This window comes from Barbus barbus (genome assembly GCF_936440315.1).
Source record: "Barbus barbus genome assembly, chromosome: 6".
Lineage (NCBI taxonomy): Eukaryota > Metazoa > Chordata > Actinopteri > Cypriniformes > Cyprinidae > Barbus > Barbus barbus.
This window is the reverse complement of record NC_136734.1, coordinates 41,077,806-41,102,485: the sequence shown is the minus strand read 5'-3', so window position 1 is coordinate 41,102,485 and position 24,680 is coordinate 41,077,806. Positions and strand designations below refer to the sequence as shown.

The following is a 24,680-nucleotide window of genomic DNA, read 5'->3' as shown; positions in this document are numbered from 1 at the left end:
TGTGTGTGTGTGTGTGTGTGTGTGTGTGTGTGTGTGACAGAGTGTGAGTGTGTGAGAGTGTGAGTGTGTGAGAGAGTGTGAGTGTGTGAGAGAGAGACCTGTGTGAGGAGCCGGTTCTGCTCCTTCAGTATATGGATGGCCTGAGGAGGCGCAGGAGGAGCAGGAGGAGCGCTGGAGGAGCCGGCGGATGGAAACGTCTGGAGAACGGCACATTTTTCAATCAGTTCAGCAACAACAATAATATATCAGAGTGAAAGAAGGGTTTGTACTCATATTCTAGATGCCTCATTAGTGACTGTTTATATGAGCCGCTATATGCAAGCCGTTTATACAAACCTTCCCAGACAATAAGAGCAAATCGCTGAGGCAGTGCGTGACGTCCTGTAGTTTAGGCAGAACAACATCCAACTGCTTTTGACCAGATTCAGCCAAAAACTCCTGAAGAAATAAAACACAATGTCAGATATAAGCATTTGATTAAAGGTCAAGATTTGATTCTTGGAACTGAGGAACTGGATCAGGTGTTCGATTGAGTCAAAGCTAAACTCAGAACTGATCTAAATCCAATGCTCGGTTTGGCGCCGCTTCTCTTTTAAGCTCCTTTAAGTGTTTGATGACCACCACTGTCTACTGACTACTTGTTGAGTTGTTGTTTTTTGGGAGAGTTTGAAATCCACAACTGGATTATTATGAAAACAACATGGCATTTTTGCCCAGAGCCTGGACTGTAGTTTCGAATGAGATGCCTTGATCTCTGACAGACTCGTGATCGTGAGTTAGGGTGTTAATTCGTCTGGACGTACGCTGGAGTGGCGGCTCTGGCCGATGTGTCTCTGTGTTTCAGTGATGCTGTGGATCTGCGTCTGGTACCATTCTCTGGCTCGCTCCAACACATCCAGGCCGGCCAGCAGAGAGTCCTTCTCCTGCTCCAGCTCCTTCATCTGCTTCAGCTGTCAGAAAACACACTTATTATACATGTGAAAGATACGACCAACAAGCGGTCTAATACAGAGACAAAATCTGATCTATGTGTGTATGTTATTGAAGACGAGTATATTTTGCATTTATTCATTTAGCAGATGCTTTTATCCAAAGTTAGGACTTCAAAAGATTTGTTAGGCTACTAAGCTGCAGTGTGTAACTTGTTTTGGTTGCCGTTTTTTTTTTTGCTTGCAATAATGATTTACAATGCGAGCGGTCTGGTCATATTTAGCGGAAGCGTCAGCTTGACGTCACTCATCTTTTGACACAAATGAGAGTCTGTGGAGCGTTTATAGCGTGATTATACAACACTTGCTTAGATTTTAAAGTGGAATGAAGCAGTCAGTTTACATTTTTTAGTGAACTGATTTCCACTTTAATTAAAAAATATATAACAAACACGATTAATCTAACCATTTTAAAGAGAAAAAAAACCTGTTTTGCCATAGCTTTTGTAGCAAGAGCGCTGCTATCCTGCAATATTCTGGTTGGCCAGTGAAGTAATAAGCATTTCTTTACTTTTTGAACACAAATGTTAATTTTAAAATTTTAACACACTTTTTTTTGTTTTCACCATAATTTGGATGAATATCCAGAATCAAACGGTCTACATCATGAAGTCTCGATTGTGGCATCCCAAACATTGTTTTCATAATGTTTGGCGCAACGTGACGTAAAAAAACAGTGCTTCATACAATATCGTTCATGAGGCATTTTATTGTTCTATCAGACAAATTTGCGTTACACCGGCTTGTTCAGCGGTCGAGGTACGCAACATATTTCATGTTCTTCTGTGAATACAATAATCTTATCTGCTGTTAACAGGATGCTAAATCTAATCATGTCTCTGAACAATCGGGCTAATGCTGCTTCCGCAAGAACGTTTAGCAATCTCACGTGTGTTAAGTGTTGTCAGTTTAAACATTAAAGTGTTTCAAGCCATTCGAGCACAAGACCGAGCTAAAGAGATGTCAATGCTGTACTCGAGTACCAAATAGAGACACCTCTTTTGTGTCTTCTTGAGCAGTTGCACACAAGTAATGTCAGAATGGCTTTAATGAGTATCCACTAATCAGCAGGTTCACGACTTCTTCCACTCCTACTGCTCGGTCCCCTCACTCTATCGGCTCAAATACAGAAGCAACTGGACTTACTATGGGCTCAACAGTCCTTTCAAGTTCACCTTCCTCCGTTTCAAAACAAGCGTGTTCAAAAAGTCAAGAAATTTGAACTTTATTAATCCCGTAAAGGGCAATTGCAGAAGGGCATGAGCAGCACATCACAAATATACATAAATATACATCACTTCACAAATAAACATAACAGCACATATAAAAAACAAGTTGCGAGTTGCAACAATACAACATGCTTCAGTAAATTCAGCCACTTACAAAATCTGTAGGTAGTACAACACATTAAGAGTCCTTCAAAAAATTCAAATTGTAAATACGAATGGCTTCTGGTACAAAAGTAAACTATACTGTTGTATAGGTTAGTCAAACATTTAACACTTCTAAGCTGCTAAGTTACTAAAATAATGTATTTGGGCATTTTGGAGACCCCCTTCTTGAATCAGGCATGTATGTTTGACTGTACAAACAAATGCAGCCTTGCTGAGCAGAAGACTTCTTTTAAAACTTTAGAATATATTATGGACTCCAATTTAAACACTATGTGTGAATGTTATAATAAATGTATAGAGCTGTTGTAGGGTAATTATTATTATTATTGTCTTTTTTTTTATGAAGACGGTGTCCGCGCTGATAACCTTATGGACAGCTCTGTTTCGCTACAGGCGTCCTGATTCTGCCCTCTCTCTCTCCCACTTCACTTCAGTTCTGATCTGTCCTATAGTAATAAAGTAAATTATAAATTTAATTTAATAATTTACTTAAAAAAAAAGACATTTAAAAAAAAGATTGTGGTAATCTATCGTCCCCCTGGCCAAATTCTAGCCACTGTCCTAGATGAGCTGGACGGACTGCTGTCGTCTTTCATGGAGGATGGCACTCCACTCTTAGTCTTTGGCGATTTCAACATTCACCTAGACAGGCCTTATGCTACAGACTTCCAGTCACTCCTAGCTTCATTTGATCTCAAACGCCTCACCACTACTAGCACGCACAAATCAGGCAACCGACTCGACTTAATTTACACACGCAATTGTTCTACAGATAACATTCTGGTACAACCACTACATATCTCTGACCATTTCTTCATTACATTTACTTTACATTTTGCTACCCAGGTGCCACCATCTCCCTTACCGGTTACTTTCAGACGCAACCTACGGTCCCTTTCCCCCTCCCTTCTTTCCTCTGTAGTGTCCTCCTCTCTTCCCTCGCCTACCCATTTCTCTTCTCTGGATGTAAATGCAGCTACTGGCACTTTATGCTCTACCTTAACCTCTTGTCTAGACGACATCTGTCCTCTCTCCTCCAGACCAGCACGGGCTGCTCCTTCTAACCCCTGGATATCCGATGTTCTTCGTGAGAATCGGACCAAACTCAGAGCGGCAGAAAGAAAATGGCGCAAATCAAACAATCCGTCGGACCTGAACAGGTATCAGTCTTTGCTTTCATCTTTCTCTACTGAAGTCCACACTGCTTAATCCTCACATTTCCACAACAAGATCACCAGCGCTCCAGACATGCGTAATCTCTTCAGAACATTTAATTCTCTCCTCTGTCCCCCTCCTCCACCTCCCACCACTTTGATAACCGCTGATGACTTTGCCTCTTTTTTCACAGACAAAACTAGAACAATCATTAACCAGTTCTCAACTCCGCAGGACCTCCAATCAACCACATCCACCGCTCCAGCTCCCATCTTCTCCGTCTGTCCTCTCACCGAGGCAGAAGTATCCAAACTTCTCCTCTCCAGCCATCCTACAACATGTCCTCTCGACCCGATCCCCTCACACCTTCTCCAAACAATCTCTCCCACACTCTTACCGGCACTCACACACATTATCAACACATCTCTCCTCACAGGCATCTTCCCCACAGCATTCAAGCAGGCTCAGGTAACCCCACTGATCAAAAAACCTACATTAAATGCTTCTCTTTTAGATAACTACAGACCTGTCTCTCTCCTTCCATTCATAGGGAAAACACTCGAACGAGTTGTCTTCAACCAGCTCTCACGGTTTATTTCACAGTACAACAAACTGGATGCTAAACAGTCAGGTTTCAGGAGTGGCCATTCAACAGAGACTGCGCTACTCTCAGTGCGCTACTCTCCACATACACTACATCGCTGGGTCCCATCATACATGCACATGGCTTCTCCTATCACTGCTACGCTGATGACACACAGCTCTATCTCTCTTTTCAACCAGATGACCCAACGGTAGCTGCATGGATCTCAGGCTGCCTAGCGGACATCTCGGCGTGGATGAAAGAACATCACCTACAGCTCAACCTGGCAAAGACGGAACTTCTGGTCTTCCCTGCCACTCCGACTCTACGGCATGACTTCACGATTCAGTTCGGCTCATCAATGATTACCCCATCAACTTCGGTCAGAAATCTTGGTGTAATCTTTGATGACCAGCTGACCTTCAAAGAGCACATTGCAAAGATTGCTCGATCCTGCAGGTTTGCACTACACAACATCAGAAAGATCAGGCCCTTTCTGACAGAGCATGCTGCGCAACTTCTTGTCCAGGCCCTGGTTGTTTCTAGACTGGACTACTGCAATGCTCTTCTGGCTGGTCTGCCATCAAACACAATCAAACCTCTACAAATGATTCAGAATGCAGCAGCACGACTGATCTTCAACGAGCCCAAAAGAACCCATGTTACACCTCTCTTCATCTCCTTGCACTGGCTACCAGTGGCAGCTCGCATCCAGTTCAAGACACTGATGCTTGCGTACAGATCTACCACAGGCTCAGCACCCTCCTACTTCCACTCACTATTACGAACCTATATCCCCTCCAGAAGTCTGAGATCTGCTAGTGAGCGACGCCTTGTGGTACCATCACAGAGAGGCTCAAAATCACTCTCCAGAACATTCTCGTTCACCATTCCTGGCTGGTGGAATAATCTTCCCACCCCTATCCGGAACGCCGGATCCCTGGCAACCTTCAAGCAACAACTGAAAACTCATCTCTTTCGGCAGTACTTGACTTCATCCTAAACTCAAAAAAAAACTCTTTCCCTCTATCTTTCTCTCCGCTTACTAGCTTGTACTTATTTGAACAATGACTGAGACTTGGTGTTACGAGCACTTCCTCTGTCTGATTGCCTCTTCAAGATGAATCGCTTCTTGTATTCCCCAATTGTAAGTCGCTTTGGATAAAAGCATCTGCCAAATGACTAAATGTAAATGTATGACTGGCTGTAATTTGCGAGTGAGTTCAGCCCTCTTCAGTCTAGCTCACTAATAAACTAATTATATTTCATCATTAAAACATAATTACAATGCCTATTAATTACAGATAGCAGTCAATAAGGCAATAGCGATATTAGTTGAGACAGCTTCAAACAGATGACAGACCAACTGGCCAAAGACTGCAGAAGAGAAACACCTAAACACAGCTATAGAAGAACGAAAGAAGAAAATACAGGCAGACGACAATGTTCCTGACACAAACACACTTCAACCACGCTACTGTAGACTATTTAAACATGTTACGTACACACGGAATGTATAGGTTACACCTGCATCTGTCTCTGAAAAACATCAGCTAACATTTATTTTATTTTATGATTATTTTCAAAGCTTATTAGCATGATGTTCTCACATATGGTTTATCCTCAAAACAAACCAAAATAAAACACAACTGGTGATCTGATCTCTGCAAATCTGTATCTTTAGCACACACCAAATTAGCATGCAAAACCATGAAGTGTTGATGCATCTCACGCAGGTTACACTTGAACCGAACATCATGAGAGTTGTAATAATCCATTTGCGGTACCATGATTTACATTTAAAATCTTTCTTGCTTTCTTTTTATTTGACAAAAAAAGTAGTGAATACACTCAATCCGTCAAGGATAACACAAAGTTAAAATAAAACTCGTTTCCATTGTGGTCCTTGATGTATAGCACAAACTCCACTCCCGGTAACAGGTACACCGGCACTGCATTATAAATACAAAATTACAATAAAATTCACAATTTACAGTCACAAATAACCATGTCCGTAACACAAATTCATCAGCAAAACAACCTCATTAAGTGCCAACTTTTAGCTTTTAAACTAAAACTAACCATTTTTGAAATACCTTTAATATCCAGAGGTAATTTATTCCACAAAAGTGCCCCAGAATATCTAAAAGACCTACGACCATACATAGTTTTAAAACGACAATGTAATATCCATGAGACTTTTTGTTTTGTAACAATGTTGCTCATTTACCCTAGAAAAAGTACATTAAAATAGGAAGGAGCTCTATTATTGATCATCTTATGTACATTTTTAATTTAATATATTCTAGTCTACTTTCTATAAGTAACCAATCAAGATACTTAACATGGGACAACACCCCTTGTTTTGAATAAAAACTCTTAACAAAATCAATCCCATAATTTCCTTTGGACGGAGGAAGCTTATCAACTAGACTATTAGCAATTAATGAAAAGAATGAATTAAATTTAGTGGCAACTTTATTTTTATCAAATTATTTCGTGCCATCACTATCTAAACCTACCTTTCATACAGAAAATTTTGATTTACCAATTGATTGGAATCTATTCAACACCTTCCACAGAGATTTAGGATCTTCTTTGTTTTCTAGAATTTGTTCTTTAATAAAATTACGTTTTCTAGTTTCTAAGTGCTTTAAATTTGAGATAGTCTTCCTGATTCTTAGTTCTCCTATAAATCGAAAGAGCCCTATTCCTGTTTTTTAATATTTCCAATATTTTCTGACCCATCCAAGGACTCTCACCTGTCTAAGGGGGGCAATTTTGTCCACTACTTTAAGAAATAGAACTTGAGATAATATCCAAGCATCATCACCTATTGAGATATTTTGAATATCATTCCAATTAACTCTTTTAAGATAGTCTTTAATCTAAATCTAATTCGTACTGTTTTATGATTACTAAATCTTATTTTACTACGTTTTCACATGATCACTGATACCATATTCAATTACTCCCTTCTGTGAAATATATTTTTCATCGGATACCAAAATAAGATCAATGGTACTTTCCCCACCTTCCCGAACTCTAGTAGATTTGTTTATTATTTGGGTTAAATGGAATGACTGCAAAGCTTTAAAATGATCCCCGTTCTATTAGATATGTTTGTATTAAAATCCCCCATAATAATACATTCTTTTGCCAAATCATCGTTATTATTGTTCAGAACAAACTCAAGTCGCTCATAAAAATTATTTTGACGATAAAACAAACTCCAAAGAGTATAGGCTTAGTCGCCGGCAACAACAAATCCAAGAACAATAACTCCTGCTCCACATTAATGTCTAACATATTCAAATTAATATCCGATCTTATAAATATACAAACACCTCGTCTATTTCAATTATAATTATCTACTTTTATTTCATTATTAGTTACAGGCGAATCTAGCCATGTTTCTGTTAAACAAAAAATCCCCACTTTACAGTTCTTAAGCAAGCACCTTATTTCATCGATCTTAGGTAACAAACTTCTTATATTTAAGTGCACAAAATGTAGACCTTTTGTGTTAAAATAGTCCCCAAAACAAATCGACAGAACCTCTTGATGCTAGAAGAGACTCTTCAAAGCTCTTATCGTGTTCGGCGCCCTTCTGATCCACGAGACGTCCTCCTCGGCAAACGGTCCTCTCCAAACCAGACCTCGCAGCCGCCTCATCGCCCATCACGACCACGCCATCATCCATGAAAAGGTGGGATATATTATTAGCCATGGTGTTAATATTTGGAGCCCTGTCACTGCATGACACTCGTACCTGTACAACAGCGCAGTTCCGTTCAGCCAAGTTAAAACCATTAGGACCTGGACAAGGCTGAATGACGCCTGACAATAACAGGCAGAGGATGATAACAGATTTTCCAGCGTTGGAGTGGTGTTCTGAGATCAAGGGCCTGGACGAGTGTAAATGTAATAGGGAAAAGATAATATTCCGCCTGTAGCCAATAGATACCACATCGCATCTTTCTTCAGATAAAACATTAAAACATTGCTTATTATCAGAGAAGGTTTCGCTTGATGGGCACAAATGACAAACAATAACAAACGCCAAAACTGAGATCACAATGCCGTGTCCACCTGTCGCCGTGTTACCGGAAGCTTGATCATGAATTAGATCATAAAATCAATTAATTCTGTGCCCTCACCATACTAACGTCTGGTTTAAATACCTAACCCTAATCCCCTAGAGGTCCATACCATGACAAATAAACAAACTCAAGCACTACAACCAATGCCTCACACATCTAGTACCATTTGTACTTCTGCATATTCAAAACAAGACATTTGCTTCCATGATGAAAAAAGCTTATATACCAGAATGTAATGGTGACCGACAGCAGGGGGAAGATTTTCTTTAAATAGCCACTTTCAGTCTTTTACGTACTTGAACTTTAAGATATTTTACTTCAATACATTAAAAAAAGCTACTTTTGTACAAGTAGAACATTCAATAGGGTGAAACTACAAACTTTTAAAGAGGAAAACACATTTAATCCAGAGCATTTCAATGATTGAAAGATTGCTCAGCCAGAGGATCTTCTGCAGGCCGATGAACTGCTGTCTCAACTCTTTTTAAAGCGGGTGAGTGAAAGAGAAATAAAGGGAGAGGAGAGGCTTTGTGCCGTGTGGTGGGCCGTCGAAAGGGAAAATCCTCTTTGTATAGAGAGACGGGGAGCACACAGAGAATCACATCAACTCTGCTTTCACAAGAGAAATCATGCAGACGCCACACAAGGGACACGAGCTGCAGTCCCACACAAAGCATCTCATATAACCCAAACGCCTAAAATACTACATAATAAATGTGGATAGTTTACAGACAGATGGTTCATGGCAACGTGAACGCAGAGAAAACAGCCACTGGAAGCATGAAAAGCCCAGCAAACACCGTCACAAACATGATCTTCCTGGTCCGTCCGTGTCTCACTCACCCAGAGGAAGAAGTGCAGGGCTCTGCTGGAGAACAGGCTGCTGCTCAGAGGGATGAAGACGGTGGTGTAAGCGGCCCACACGGCAGCGTCCAGGCCTCGGGGCCCGAGCTGGCTGACCACCATGAGCGCAGAACAGAGAACCGCACACAGAGAGAGAGACAGAGCGAATGTAAACGCAGGAAGGAGCGAGAGAAAGACAGCTGAGAGGAGGAGCTGCGACCGTCATGATCATGACAACCACGAAATATCTTCATGTAACTTCAATAAACACTCGGAGGAGTGAATTAGATACAATGGTAATAACAACCTGAACACATTTACATTGTCTGGTGGAGTATCTCCTACATATACAGTATAAATAATCAATACCAATAAAAATGTCAGGAAAAGTTTCATTTTGTACCTTCAGCCATAAGAGTGCTAAACTCACAGAAACTGTGGAGTGTGTACCTTAAGAATAAATAAAAACCTATACTGTTCTGTTGCTGCTACCACCTCTGGGCAATGTACATGCAAGCAAATTAACTCTTCCGAGGATAATAGAGAATGAATCTGAATCTCACAAACAGAAAACCACTTCACTTCATCACCATCATCACTGAACCCACAGACACTATGATTAGAAAACATCCATCACATTCGAATCACAAAAAAAATCATAAACATGAACCGCGTCCAAAAGGTAAAGGTGTTGCTACAGTTTATAGCAATATCTTCAGTATTTCTCAGAGGTCGGGTTTCAAGTATAATTCATTCGAAGTTATGTGCTTCATATAACGTTATCCAGAGAAACACGTGTTAGTGATAAATCCCCTGTGATGTACTGCTACTGTATACAGGACACCACAGACTTTATTAAAGAAAGAAGAGTTAGTACTGGCTGCAGATAAAGTCTTAATTGTTGGTGATTTTAATATCCATGTTGATAATGAAAAAGATTAGTTGGGATTAGCATTTATAGATAATCTAAACTCTATTGGGGTTAGACAACACGTGTCAGGACCTACTCATTGTGGAAATCATCCTCTAGATTTAATAGAGAGGAGCTCCGGAAGGATAAGAGGAGGAGTGACGACAGGGGAAGACCAGAGAGGACCAGGCCTGGACTTTATGTTGTGTTTTGTGTGGCAGTCGTCCGTGAGGGGCTGCCGCAGTACTTTTGTGTTTGTTTATTTTGATTATTAAATTTTTTAAATGTTTGACGGTTCCCGCCTCCTTCTCGTTCTACGAACTGTGTTATAATGGTCTTTTTCTTTATTTGGGCTAGTTAAATTAATTTTCGGGCTACCAAAATCTGAAGAGTACCTGCCCGAAGGGATACCAGGGATTTAGAAATTTTGCGAGCCCTGCAGATCTTTATCTAGTTTCGTGTATATTCCATATAGCTAAAGTAGGGGTGTGCGATATGATGATTTTTGATCGTGGATGATGAAAAGGTCTCCACGATCTGCTTTTGAAGAAATATGGTAGTATCGTGCTGCAGCACACATTATATCAAATACAGTTCTGGTCTCCGTCTCTATGTACTGTACAACATGACATACAGCAGTAGAGTTACTCTGACAGGACACTGCACTTATTCACGATCGCAGAAGTACATTATTTGCACACAAGCCTTGCTGGTTAAATGTTTAATACGCGCGCTGGTCTGACGTGTGCTTTTTCTGAGCGCATACACCTGAAGCACGCACTAAAAACCTGTCTAACAGCGCCTGATTACTCAACTAACTTATCTTTTGCGCTAATACTGTCAAAACACACAAGGTTTACATACAGACTCAGTTGGTTATCTCTAAAATGAAAGTAAATAGTTAAGAGAGAAACAGATGCGTGCCTGTATATTAGATGCGTGCAGCTCTTAAAGGGACAGGACACTAAACATGCTGTCGACTGTCATTAAAGGGATAGTTCACCCTAAAATTTAATTTCTGTCATTATTTACTCACTCACATGTTGTCTCAAACCTATATTAATTTCTTGTGCTGAACCCAAAAGAAGATATTTTGAAGAATGAGGGTAACCAGACAGTTGCTGGTCCACATTGGCTTTGATAGGAAAGAAAAATCCTATGGAAGTCACTGAGGACCAGCAACTGATTGGTTTTCCTCCTTCTTCAAAATAGCATTTATGTTCAGCAGAAGAAAGAAACTCATTCAGGTTTAAAACAACTTTTGAGTAAATGATGGTATAAAAATAAAACATCATGACAGAATTGACAGACAGATGACAGAATATTTATTTTTGGGGGAACTATTCATTTAACGTTAAGAATATGGAGGACCAAACCTGCATAAATTAAATATTAAATGAATAAATAAATATATTAATGAATAGATAAATAAATGTGATAATAGGAAAATGAATAAACGACTTGATAAAATAAATATGATTAATTTGTAATAAAGTAACCCCCCCCCCCTTAATTTATTTTCTGCTTTTATACATTTATAAAAAAAAATAACTTATTTTTTCACTAATTCTTTTTAATGTATTTTTATTATTTATACATTTATTTTTAGATTTATTTATATATTTATGCATTATTTTTTTTTAGAATGATTTATTCCCACATGTATTTATTTATTCATTTATTTTTTCTTTTCCGTGTGTAACATGTAACTGAGGAAGGTGGTGCTTGTGTAGCTTCAGCGCATCATTGGTTGAGAGCTCGCGCTAGCATCGTCAGCCCAGCTAAGCCATAGAGATGAGTTTTCAAAGAAAATAGCGGCGAGTAGTAATTCATTGTCCAGTTTGCTACGGGATGTGGCAGATCAGCTGGAGAGTTGGAAGTTATTTTCACCGAACGTTATTCGCATTAGTGCCGAAATATTTAAAATATTTTCCAGAAATAAAAACAGGAAGCTGAAGCCTGGAACCATCGACGTCAGACCCTAGGGAGATGACACCCAGTTATTAGACTAGAAACCAACCATCCTCTGGGTGTCTGACTCCGACTATATATAAATAAGTCTCTAAATAAATGTATAAACAGGGCTCCAGACAAAAAAAATCGAGTAAGGAGCCATTGGCTCCTATAAAACAAAAACTTAGGCGCCAAATTATTTTTTTAGGTGCCACAGAATAAAAGTGGTTTATTTTATTATTATCATTTTATTTTTCCCCCCTATTTTAACATTTCAATCATTTTGTCATGTGTTTATGTCTTATCTTTTCTAGGCTTTATCAGCATTTTAATCCATCTTGTAGATGATCAGGTCGACCGGGGGACTAAGGTTCACTTAAAGTGTGAATTAAATGTCTTTTAAAACTTGAAATATACAGTCACAAAGAATTGTTCGTTACACAGAATCTGTACCAATATCATGGACCATAAGCATCACTTGGCCACTGAGTGCAGTGCATCCTATAAATGTTGTCACGTCTTTCACACATTCAGTCTGTTTTTCTTCATTAGTAAAATGCAGTTTTATAGGAGGAGTTGAATCATGTACAACAGAATAAGTAAAAATATGAATATGCAACAGCGCATGAATATAGCAAAATGCTCCTCTTTATAGTTATTTTTCTAGCTGACTGATGAGTTTATGGACACTGAGTGGTTATTCTGAGGTAAATGTATTACAATGCAATGTTTACAAGCTTTATACATTTCCTCAGTTTGAAACAATGAGCTTTTACATAAAACATTTCAGTAAGTTGTACTATAGGCTTTCTTATTGCCTACCTTTTGATCATGTTCATTTCATACTATAGTAGTAAATGGAAATATATAATGGGTTCACTTGCTGCTTTAACTGAGGAGCTAAAGAGATCGCGCCTGAGCATTAAGTGCGCTACTCTCCGCTCGCGCGATCCAGACGCATACACGGACCGTGTGGACGCGGGGTACTGGTGTTTATATTACCCAAAGTGTGCGCTTGTGGTCCGCATTAAAGAGCACCCAAACCGCATCATTTGAATTTCCTAGCATTTTAAAGCTGATACTTTGTTTATTAAAAAGTAAGACAGCACAAAGCTTTTTGCGATTACTGGATGGCAAGTGCGCTTCAAATAACAGGAAGTCCATGCATTAACAGAACACAGCATATAGACTAAGATCTCGATAAGAAGATCGACCGGACAAGTGTAAATGCATCTGGTTGTTGAAACCACATATGGTAATTTTACTCCTCCCATAATATTAAAATAATAGACGTGTGAGAGCGTTTTATAGGCTATATGGCATGTTATAGTCAGATATGACAGCGCAATGCAACAAGCATCACCGCGGATGAGTAGCGGAGTATTTCTTCAGCAAGCGACGCGCAAACTGAATGAACCTGAAAGTAAGCCGCAGACGCTCAACACACAATCTTCTTCATTAAAAGTAGCGAGACTAGCCTATCTTTCCAGTGCTGATGCCGCGCGCTCTCTTGATATTGAAATTAGCTGATAATTAATAAAATTATCCATTGCTTTCATTGACGTGAACTCCGTTATATTTGCATATGAAGCGGGAACTGAAGAACGGATTTATATCCATTTTGCGAAGACACATTTATGTGGCCAAGTGTAAATGGGGAAACGTTTTAACAAATCATATAGATATCCGATCAGAGAAAATGCATGAAGTGAGCAGGTGTAAACAGGCCCTTTCAGGTCTCTCTCACTGCGTTCAGCAGACTGTGTGCGGCAGAGACCAGGACTGTTTGAAACTCTTTCCAGTAAAACTTTGATGCGCATCGTCTTATGTAAGTTTAATACGTGAACATAACAAAAGATGTGAGCGCAAAACAATCGGGAAAAAAGTCCTTTCATGCAAATTATATATAGTCGCCAGTGGCGACCTCAGCAAAAACTTCACTCGCAAATTAATATTTTTGGTCGCAAATGCTACCATTTTAGTCGCAGTTTGGAGCCCTGATAAATAATAAAAATACATTAAAAAAGAATTAGTGAAAAAATAAAAGTAAAATAAAAAATGTTTATAAATGTATAAAAGCAGAACATAAATTAAGGGGGGAAAATTTTATTTTATTAGAAATTAATCATATTTATTTTATCAAGTCGTTTATTCATTTTCCTATCATCACATTTATTTATTCATTCATTCATTCATATTTAATTTATGCAGGTTTGGTCCTCCATATAACAAAACGCAGAGAGAAAAATCCCTCACTATTCTTGACTGAAAAACTTTAATACAGTTGCTTTAGGAATCAGTCTATATAGCGTTTTATATTTATATTTGTTCATTAAATTTCACTGAATGCTCTGCTAAATACACCTATTGTACATGAAAATAAAGCACTTGTTTTATTTGTATATTATTTGTATTTGTAATGTGTATCTTTGTTCTTATTTTTTAATAAGAAAGATAAAATAATGACACAGATTTTTATCTTCGCCCACTTTGGCCTAAATATCTGCCATGTCTTTTTTTGTTGTTTTCTGTTACCTTGAAAGGCTTTGTGTTTCTAGTTTGGCTGTAATGCTCAGACAACTAGTAAAACCAACATGACAAAGAATCGTGATAAAATCGTGAATCGTGATATTTCTAAAAAAAAATCGTGATATGATATTTTTTCCATATCACCCACCCCTAAGCTAACGATGTAAAGCCAACTCCTTGTTACAAGTATTATATACCATCACCTCTACCACAAAACACTGCTTTATAACTGATCTTCCTGATTTATCTCAGTTCCTCAGTATATCCAACAGCACAGAAAAACTTGATGATGTAACAGAAACTATGGACTCTCTCTCTTCTAGCACTTTAGATACAGTTGCTCCTTTACGCTAAAGGAAGATTAAGGAAAAGACTCCAACACCGTGGTATAATGAGCACACTCGCACCTTAAAGAGAGCAGCCCGGAAAATGGAGCGCAGCTGGAGGAAAACTAAACTAGAGGTATTTCATATAGCCTGGCGGGAAAGTACCCTATTCTACAGAAAAGCATTAAAAACTGCTAGATTTGATTACTTTTCGTCTCTTCTAGAAGAAAACAAATATAACCCCAGGTATTTATTCAATACAGTGGCTACATTAACAAAAAAAAGTATCAGCAGGTGTTGACATTTCCCAAGAGCACAGCAGTAATGACTTTATGAACTACTTTACTTCCAAGATCGATTCTATTAGAGATAAAATTGTAACCATGCAGCCGTCAGCCACAGTATCGCATCAGATGCACTATAGATCCCCCGAGGAACAGTTCCTCTCATTCTCTCGAAGTCATCGAAACCAACATCATGTATGTTAGACCCTGTTCCATCGAAGATCCTAAAAGAGCTGCTTCCAGAAGTCATAGATCCTCTTCTGAATATTATTAACTCATCATTGCCATTAGGATATGTCCAAAAAACAATTCTGTCAAAGATATTAGAAAAGGTAGTATCACCACATCTATGTTCCTTCTTAGAGAAACATGATATGTGTGAGATTTTATACCATATCACAGTACTGAGACTGCTCTCATTAGAGGTACTAACCCGGCTCTATAGCAAGCTGATGTCAAGCTGCTTTTCTCCGGATCCGAATCATTTCACAGGTTGTCAGGGTTTTTACGTGAGCTGTGCTCCGCTGTTCTGCGAGGATGAATCTGATCACGATTACAGATGATTGCTTTATCAATGTGAATGATATTATTAACAACAACAACACTCCCCCAATAACAAAACACTGATATCTGAAATCAAGCTAGCATGAGTTCTGGCAGGAGACATTAGTCAAACTCGCATTAGCTGACTCTCAGAACCATACCGCCAATCTAAACCGTATGCTACGCATGTCAGTCACCTTTGACGCTAACCGTTGTGAAACGGGCTAAAGTAAGGAGATTTGAACACTGGCTGGTTATGAACTTGCTCAAATATTGATTTCAGATCATTTTTAACCAAAAAAAGTTACGGACTGCAGCTTTAACTATTTAATGCTCCTATAACTTGTATTATGGTCAAAAACAGGAGGACATGATGGCATTGACTATTTTTACACACCAGATGTTTTAAATGAATTTATTTTAGTTAGTTAGTTAGTTAGTTGTTATTCTTGGCTGGATAACTATCAGGTTTTAAAAGCCCTTTCAAATTAAATATGAACACAGTTTGGATTAAATTAAAGTACAGTCAATTTGTATCTCCTGTATAGACTTCCCAATAATACTAAATAAATAAATAAATTAATAATACCATTCATTAATATGACCTCATGTTATTATCTAACCCTAACTTACAGTGAGTGAACAATATATATTTACAAAATTAATGTTTGTGAATGTTATTTAATACAAACACTTGATCATTCATGTTTGTTAATTGTGCATTCAATAATTTTAACAGATTTAACATTTGATTTTATGCATTAGTAAATTTGAAATGAACCCCAAGAAGAAGAATTGCTATGTTTTTTCACCTTTAGTTATATAACGCTTTTAACGATACAGATTGTGTCAAAGCACTTAGCAGTATCAGATTGAAGGATAGAGTGTCAGTAATGTATAATAATAAGATTAAACACTCAATTTTCAGTTAAAGGCATTTCATTATTGAGTTCAGTGATGTCATTGTCCAGCTCAGTTTAGTTTAAATAGTGTCTGTGAAATCAAACTGACCATAATCGCTAGAAATTAAGTTGTCTATTGGTTGTTAATAATCTGTCCGGTAATTGGTTAAAGCCGACAAAATGATTTTATTTTTAAATCTCTGGCGGTGCCTGCTGGAAGAGCCGTGGAAGCAGCAGGATTTTGGGAGCTCACAGCCAGCGAAACCGCCTTCTGTCCTGCTATTCACAATTTGAATCAAAGTTTTAATAAATGAGTTTTGTCTACCTCATGTAAGAGATTTAATGCGGGTGTGGTTCGGGTCGGATAACGGGATGGGTGTTCTGTCAATTACTGCAGGAGCGGGTCTCAAACAGGTCCTGTGTGGGCCTCCAGATACCATTTTCTCGTGGCCATGAGTTTAATGCATAAGCAAACCTGCGTTACCATAGCAACCTGGGATTATCAAAGATGGATTTATTAATATTAAATTTTTAATTAAGATATTATATTAATTATTACAAACTGTAACATTACATTATTTTAACCACAGGCCTAGGCTACCGGGCTGTATTGCGCGCGATGTAGACCGCATTCGAATGAAGTTTATCATGAATAACTTACATAAAGTACATCAAATAAAATAAAATAGGCCTTCAAGAAAACATTTTTATCCATCCCAAGTCCATTAACGGATCGTCTTTTTCCATAACATTTGTTTATTATTATTATTATTATTATTGGTTATATAGCCTACTGTAAATGCCGACATGCCAATAAAGCTTTGATTATGCTACATGACTTACAGGAATGTTTTGCTGGAAGTGCAGTTTAAAGGTTGAATTTAACATGCATTTAATTTTATTTCGGTTAATTAACAGACTATTATAAACAGTGTTTTGTTGAGGAACTGATCATTTGCGTAGTTTCCTTTGTAAATGAATACAACACGCTCATTGTCACATATGGGTGTAAATATAATCATAAAGTCAAAACTTCATTGGCATAATTGTCAGGCGATTACAGTATTTGCAAAATATGGCAGCATATTAATAATACTAGCATAATTATATAGAACGTTAATTAGGTAAAACTCTACACAAATAGAAAGAGGGAAATAAGCATGTACAACAATAAATATAAAAATATAACCCTAACCAGTTAATATAATAATATACTTATTATCATTAGCCTACAGTTTTATAATAATAATAATAATAATAATATACAAATGTTAAATAAAAAGACACGATCAGTTAACGGATTTACAAGACTGTGCGATGGAGAAAAACGTTTATCCATCTCTGATAATCCCAGATATGTTTATCTCTGATAATCCCAGATATGTTTATCTCTGATAATCCCAGATATGTTTATCTCTGATAATCCCAGATATGTTTATCTCTGATAATCCCAGATATGTTTATCTCTGATAATCCCAGATATGTTTATCTCTGATAATCCCAGATATGTTCATCTCTGATAATCCCAGATATGTTTATCTCTGATAATCCCAGATATGTTCATCTCTGATAATCCCAGATATGTTCATCTCTGATAATCCCAGATATGTTTATCTCTGATAATCCCAGATATGTTTATCTCTGATAATCCCAGATATGTTTATCTCTGATAATCCCAGATATGTTTATCTCTAATAATCCCAGATATGTTTATCTCTGATAATCCCAGATATGTTCATCTCTGATAATCCCAGATATGTTCATCTCTGATAATCCCAGATTGCTGTGGTCACGCCTCCAGAAATGGATGTTGTTCCCTCATCATAGCATCGCGTGGCCAGACATATGATCACACTCCCACGAGTTAATATGTCATGGCCAGGACAAAACTAGCCTAACTGAACCAAACATATCCTCCCGGTCGCACCAAACGCTTCGTTACACTTCTCGGAGATCATCTACTCTTCCCTGTGGATGACCTCTGACCTACTTTCTGTACGATCTCAATTTCTGCGCTTTGAATTTTAAATATTGAATTTAATGTTCAGAATTTCTTCATCTTGAAAACTTGAAGCTGTATTTTTAAAAACGGGATATTTGCAGTCAAACAATTCGTAACAAAATCCGCTGTCTGAAAATACACGTTTATTAAAAAATGTAATTGTGTTAAATTTCAAATGTTCAATATTGAAGTAAAAAAAAAAAATCAAATTCAGAACTATGTGACATGCCACACAATATTAAGTCTTGATGAATGACACTTATTCAATAATTCAAATTCAACATGTTTTGTCACATTATAAGCTCCATGCATGTAACGCTGCCGGTGTTCTTCACTGCGAGGGACCATTTATTTATTTATTTTAGGGATGTAACGGTATGAAAATTTCTCATCACGATTATAGTGACCAAAATTATCACGGTTATCAGTATTATCACGGTATTGTTAAAATGTGCTGGAGATGTTCAAAAAGTACCGACACATAAATCACTTCAAGTTTTATACTTAAAAATCAACAAACAGCAAATAAAATGACTTTTTGTTTGCATAATCACTAAAACAATAACATTACCAGTGAGGTCTGGATTTTAAATGACAACTTGACTGACACCAGTTTAATAGCATGTTCAAATAAATAATGTAAATGTTCAAATAAAGCTTTGAAAAAGTTTCATATAAAAGGTAAACCTCACATTTCAGCCTTTAAAGAAAAGAGTTAAGTCAAAATGATAATTGATTAATAAGGGGAAGGGGAGCGGGGAAGTGGTGTGTGGCCAAGTATGGTGACCCATACTCGTAATTTGTGCTCTGCATTTAACCCATCCAAGTGTACACACAGTAGTGAACACACACACACACCCGGAGCAGTGGGCAGCTAATGCTGCGGTGCCCGGGGAGCAATTGGGGGTTCGGTGCCTTGCTCAAGGGTCTCACCTCATTCGTGGTATTGAGGGTGGAGAGAGTGTTGTTTATTCACTCCCCCCACCTACAATCCCTGCCGGACTTGAGACTCGAACCCACAACATTCAGGTTACAAGTCCAACTCTCTATCCACTTATCTGCTCCATAAATAATTCTATATAGCTTATCTGAATTGTTTAAATGTGTAGAATCCACATAAGCTTGTTTTTCATCAACCGGTTAAAATTTACAGCAGGTCATGCAAATTTCGTCCGTTTTTTGGCCAGACAGAAACTGCACACAGGCTGAATGTAAATAAGTGTCTGTAAATCCAGTCTCTGACAGCAGGTGGCGCTTTATACGGAAAAGCTGAATTACAGCTGATTCCCGTGAACTCCTCGAACAAAGCAGTATTGCGTTTAAGAACACTTCCTTTAGGTATTACATGGATCTAAGATGAAAACAAAATGCCATCGAATCGTTTCTGAAGACAGTCACCTCCTTCAGAGGTACATTCATATAATTAATTCAGTGATATATTCATTTGTATAATTCCCTCAGCACTCCTTTAAAACCTCCCAGCTTTTCCGCCCTGTTTTCACTCAGAATGAAACTACTCTGCTGCTGTGCGCACATGAGACTGTTACACTCTGCTTTATGCTGGACAGTATTTATTTATTGTGAGTTGTTCAGATCGCGGTAATCGAATACGGTTTTAATGATAATTAAAATATGAAACGGTAATACTAACCGTGGGGAATTTTATCATGATTTATCGTCAAACCGGTAATCGTGACATCCCTAATTTATTTATTGCGAAAATGATTCTAATTTTACTGATAATGTATTGATGTCTTTGCGGATATATATTGCTGATATGCTCACTGAATATAAGCCGAACAGACCACTCAGATCATTAGGATCGAGTCAGTTAGAAATACCAAGGGTTCACACAAAACAAGGGGAGTCAGCTTTTAGCTATTATGCAGCCCGCAGTTGGAACCAGCTTCCAGAAGAGATCAGATGTGCTAAAACATTAGCCACATTTAAATCAAGACTCAAAACTCATCTGTTTAACTGTGCATTTGTTGAATGAGCACTGTGCTGTATGTCCCAACTGACTGCAATACATTTTAAGCAATCATTTTCTTTAAATTTATTTTAAATCAATTTCTATATCATTTTAAAATTCCTTGTTTTTATTATTTTTATTTCCATGTTTTTACTGATTTTTAATGTCTATTTCTTTCATGTAAAGCACTTTGAATTACCACTGTGTATGAAATGTGCTATATAAATAAACTAGCCTTGATGTTGTGCCAGATGAAATTTGAACAATTCCAATCGGTTCATCTCTAAATTAAACTCTTAATTTTTTTACTTAATTTGGGAAGAAATGAAAGCATATCTTCTTTACCATCCCATAATCCACTCCGTTTGTGATGGTGTGGCGTCTCGAGTGTCGTCGGGATCGTGTTAATCCGGTCACCGTTTCAATGTTTGACCGAGGCGGACCGCTGCTCTCTGCTTGCAGAATGAGAGAAGAACTATTAGAAACAGCTAGAAAACACACACACACACACACAGCACTGAAGAACTAGATGTAGACAACTCGATCTTCCAATGATTGCACAGTATTTTATGTATCCTCATTTTAAAATGTTTATTCTGTTTTTTTTGTTATACTTTTATGATTATTAATTCATTTTTATGTAAAGCACATTGAATTACCATTGTGTATGAAATGTGTTATAAATAAACTTGCCTTGCCTGAAAAGGGTAATTTATAGTGTTTTAATAGTTTTATATTAAATGTTGAAATATGATGCTGTGACTAGTAATTTGGCTTGTCCCCGTTTTGTAGAAATGTTTTTGCCCGTTTCATTATTAATGACCAATAACTCAAAAGGATCTGGTTTCCGCTGCGATCTCAGTTAACGGTGAGCTACAGTGAATCTGACTCAAACTGTAACTCAAGTCTGAAACCGTTTCTTCATTTTTTTATTGAATGGGTTTGTTGACGCAAGCAGGAAAAACAGGTTTTGCAGACTGTTGATGACTACATCAAATATTGTAAAAGTAAATGTTATTTTTTTGTCACAATGGTAACTATTTTAGTTGCAGTCTGTATCCTGCCTAAGGGTTAAAGTTCATCTGGTTAGCATGACCCTGTTAGCCACTGAAACATTTTTGCAAGCAACATACACATATAGATAATATTTTGTTACATAACAGTAAATGTTGTAGTGTCCGTTTTCTTTTTTTTTACCTGGAGATTCTCAAAAGTGTGAAATGGACTTGGAATTAATGTTTTTTTCTGTCTGGTGTCTTTGAATGGGAATGTTTAACAGGTAGTGATATCCAGGTATTACAGATCTTTTAAGCTTCAGATGACCGAAGGTATGGAGTAAACGGAGTGTGAAACAGGTTTAACAGCCAAGTTTGATCACATAAGCGTTTATAATCACAGATGAATCAGAGCAGAACTGGCCCTCGACTGAGTCTGGTTTCTCTCAAGGTCTTTTTCTCCATTCTGTCACCGATGTTGTTTTGGTTCCTTGCCGCTGTCGCCTTAATAATAGTTGTTCATATTAAAATACGTATGAACTTAATACATAACCTAGACTATTTATTTAGCAAAAATCCTGTCATTTTAATAAATATTGCATGAAATGTATAAAAAGTTGTTGCTGCTCCCATTAAGCTCAGTGTGCTCTCTTTAAGATCTTTAAGATCTGAACGTCTGTGGAAATACTTCATAAACACACTTCACATATTAACTGATGGCTGTCTCTTTAAAGTGAAGTTAATCGATTTGCTATGGATTCTGTCGACTCAAATCTGCAGCCTGGCTCTGATGTTTGGTAAATAGCATCAGCTTCTCCAGACTGGAAATCTGTGGAAAATCAGGGCAAAAATCCTGCAGTGTATTCCAGCCTTAAGCAGCCTTAAGAGACTAGAGATACGTTTACATTCAAGAGGTTTCATAATGAGGCTAGTTTCGGTGTTCATCCCCATGAAATGTTTTATTTGATTTTTGAATGTGTTATTTAGCTGAAGGTGGACTAGTCACTAGTGTAGTGTTGCGGTGTGCTTAAATGACACTTCACTATGAATATATAACTGACACACTTGAATGCTTGTTACTTGATTTTAGTGTTGTTTTTTTTTTGTGATTGACTTTGTACCTTCAAAAAATATATTTTTACAATTATTCTTTGAAAATTTCCTTTAAAATAAAGAAGAATTTGTAATAAAACGTGATGTGAGATTAATGGGAACAGGGGTGTGCTAAAAAAAAAGGTTCGGCTCTGGCTGCTGGGGGGGTAAAGGGTTCGGCTCTGGCTGCTGGGGGTAAAGGGTTCGGCTCTGGCTGCTGGGGGGGTAAAGGGTTCGGCTCTGGCTGCTGGGGGTAAAGGGTTCGGCTCTGGCTGCTGGGGGTAAAGGGTTCGGCTCTGGCTGCTGGGGGGGTAAAGGGTTCGGCTCTGGCTGCTGGGGGTAAAGGGTTCGGCTCTGGCTGCTGGGGGTGAAGGGTTCGGCTCTGGCTGCTGGGGGTGAAGGGTTCGGCTCTGGCTGCTGGGGGTGAAGGGATCGGCTCTGGCTGCTGGGGGGGTAAAGGGTTCGGCTCTGGCTGCTGGGGGTAAAGGGTTCGGCTCTGGCTGCTGGGGGTAAAGGGTTCGGCTCTGGCTGCTGGGGGTGAAGGGTTCGGCTCTGGCTGCTGGGGGTGAAGGGTTCGGCTCTGGCTGCTGGGGGTGAAGGGTTCGGCTCTGGCTGCTGGGGGTGAAGGGTTCGGCTCTGGCTGCTGGGGGTGAAGGGTTCGGCTCTGGCTGCTGGGGGTGAAGGGTTCGGCTCTGGCTGCTGGGGGTAAAGGGTTCGGCTCTGGCTGCTGGGGGTAAAGGGTTCGGCTCTGGCTGCTGGGGGTAAAGGGTTCGGCTCTGGCTGCTGGGGGTGAAGGGTTCGGCTCTGGCTGCTGGGGGTAAAGGGTTCGGCTCTGGCTGCTGGGGGTAAAGGGTTCGGCTCTGGCTGCTGGGGGTAAAGGGTTCGGCTCTGGCTGCTGGGGGTAAAGGGTTCGGCTCTGGCTGCTGGGGGTGAAGGGTTCGGCTCTGGCTGCTGGGGGTGAAGGGTTCGGCTCTGGCTGCTGGGGGTAAAGGGTTCGGCTCTGGCTGCTGGGGGTAAAGGGTTCGGCTCTGGCTGCTGGGGGTAAAGGGTTCTGCTCTGGCTGCTGGGGGTGAAGGGTTCGGCTCTGGCTGCTGGGGGTAAAGGGTTCGGCTCTGGCTGCTGGGGGTGAAGGGTTCGGCTCTGGCTGCTGGGGGTAAAGGGTTCTGCTCTGGCTGCTGGGGGTAAAGGGTTCGGCTCTGGCTGCTGGGGGTAAAGGGTTCGGCTCTGGCTGCTGGGGGTGAAGGGTTCGGCTCTGGCTGCTGGGGGTGAAGGGTTCGGCTCTGGCTGCTGGGGGTGAAGGGTTCGGCTCTGGCTGCTGGGGGTAAAGGGTTCGGCTCTGGCTGCTGGGGGTGAAGGGTTCGGCTCTGGGATGATCAAACTGTCTCATGACAAACATTCCTGTCATTATGAAGCACTGAGAGATGCTTTCACAATCATAAAATATCATAAAAAGATCAGAACAGCTTCTCTAATAGAAAGCCAGCTGTTCTGCAGTAGTTCAACATTAAACATCTGGACGAGATTTAACATTAATTATTCACCATAAATCTCATCTGAAACGTGTGAAGAGTTTATTTGCAAAAACAGATAACTCCGTTTTCTGACATTTTCAAAAATCATGTTTTTTTTATTAAGGTATCAGGTATTTATTGTGTTTTAGTGTGTTAGTTATCTGTATTTTTTTAGGTTGTTTTACCTAATCAAAAGAACCCAACTGCAGTTTGATTGAGATTAACTGGAATAATTTACACAAAAAAACATGGTTTTTGAAAATGGTTAAAAACGGAGTTATCTGTTTTTGCAAATAAATTCTTCATGTGTTTTCTTTCTTTTCCCTCCACTCCATCTGACACACTTTATAAAAATCAATCTGCTGTTAAATGTGTTCATTACTGTGACTCTCACTAAGCGCCGGTCATCAGGTGTCGGTAACTGAACGCAGGTAACGTGAAAGCACGCTCTTACCGGTGTTAGGGGCGTCAGGAGACTCCAGAGCGAGCGATTCAATGCATCGGATCTGATGCGCGTTTTTCCTGATGTGTATCGGATCGGATCGATACGAACAGTCCGTTCTCTCGAGTCCTCCGCAGCCCCGCGATGTGACC

At 39.1% G+C, this 24,680-nt stretch overlaps 1 protein-coding gene across 2 annotated transcripts in view; it reads right to left on the bottom strand.

Annotated features, from left to right (window-relative positions):
• The window catches only part of sapcd2 (suppressor APC domain containing 2), a 33,838-nt gene that overhangs the window by 8,536 nt on the left and 622 nt on the right, over positions 1-24,680 (bottom strand). Inside the window, exons 1-5 of one of the 2 annotated variants that reach the window (XM_079419194.1) lie at positions 24,541-24,680; positions 20,834-20,940; positions 804-950; positions 337-438; positions 99-197 (exon numbers count right to left, since the gene is read on the bottom strand). The exon at positions 24,541-24,680 is cut by the window's right edge and continues 622 nt beyond it. In XM_079419194.1, the coding sequence (XP_079275320.1) occupies positions 99-197; positions 337-438; positions 804-950; positions 20,834-20,940; positions 24,541-24,680 (595 nt within the window). Of the gene's footprint in view, positions 1-98; positions 198-336; positions 439-803; positions 951-20,833; positions 20,944-24,540 lie in introns of both variants that reach the window. The other variant, XM_079419193.1, reaches the window with a different exon arrangement.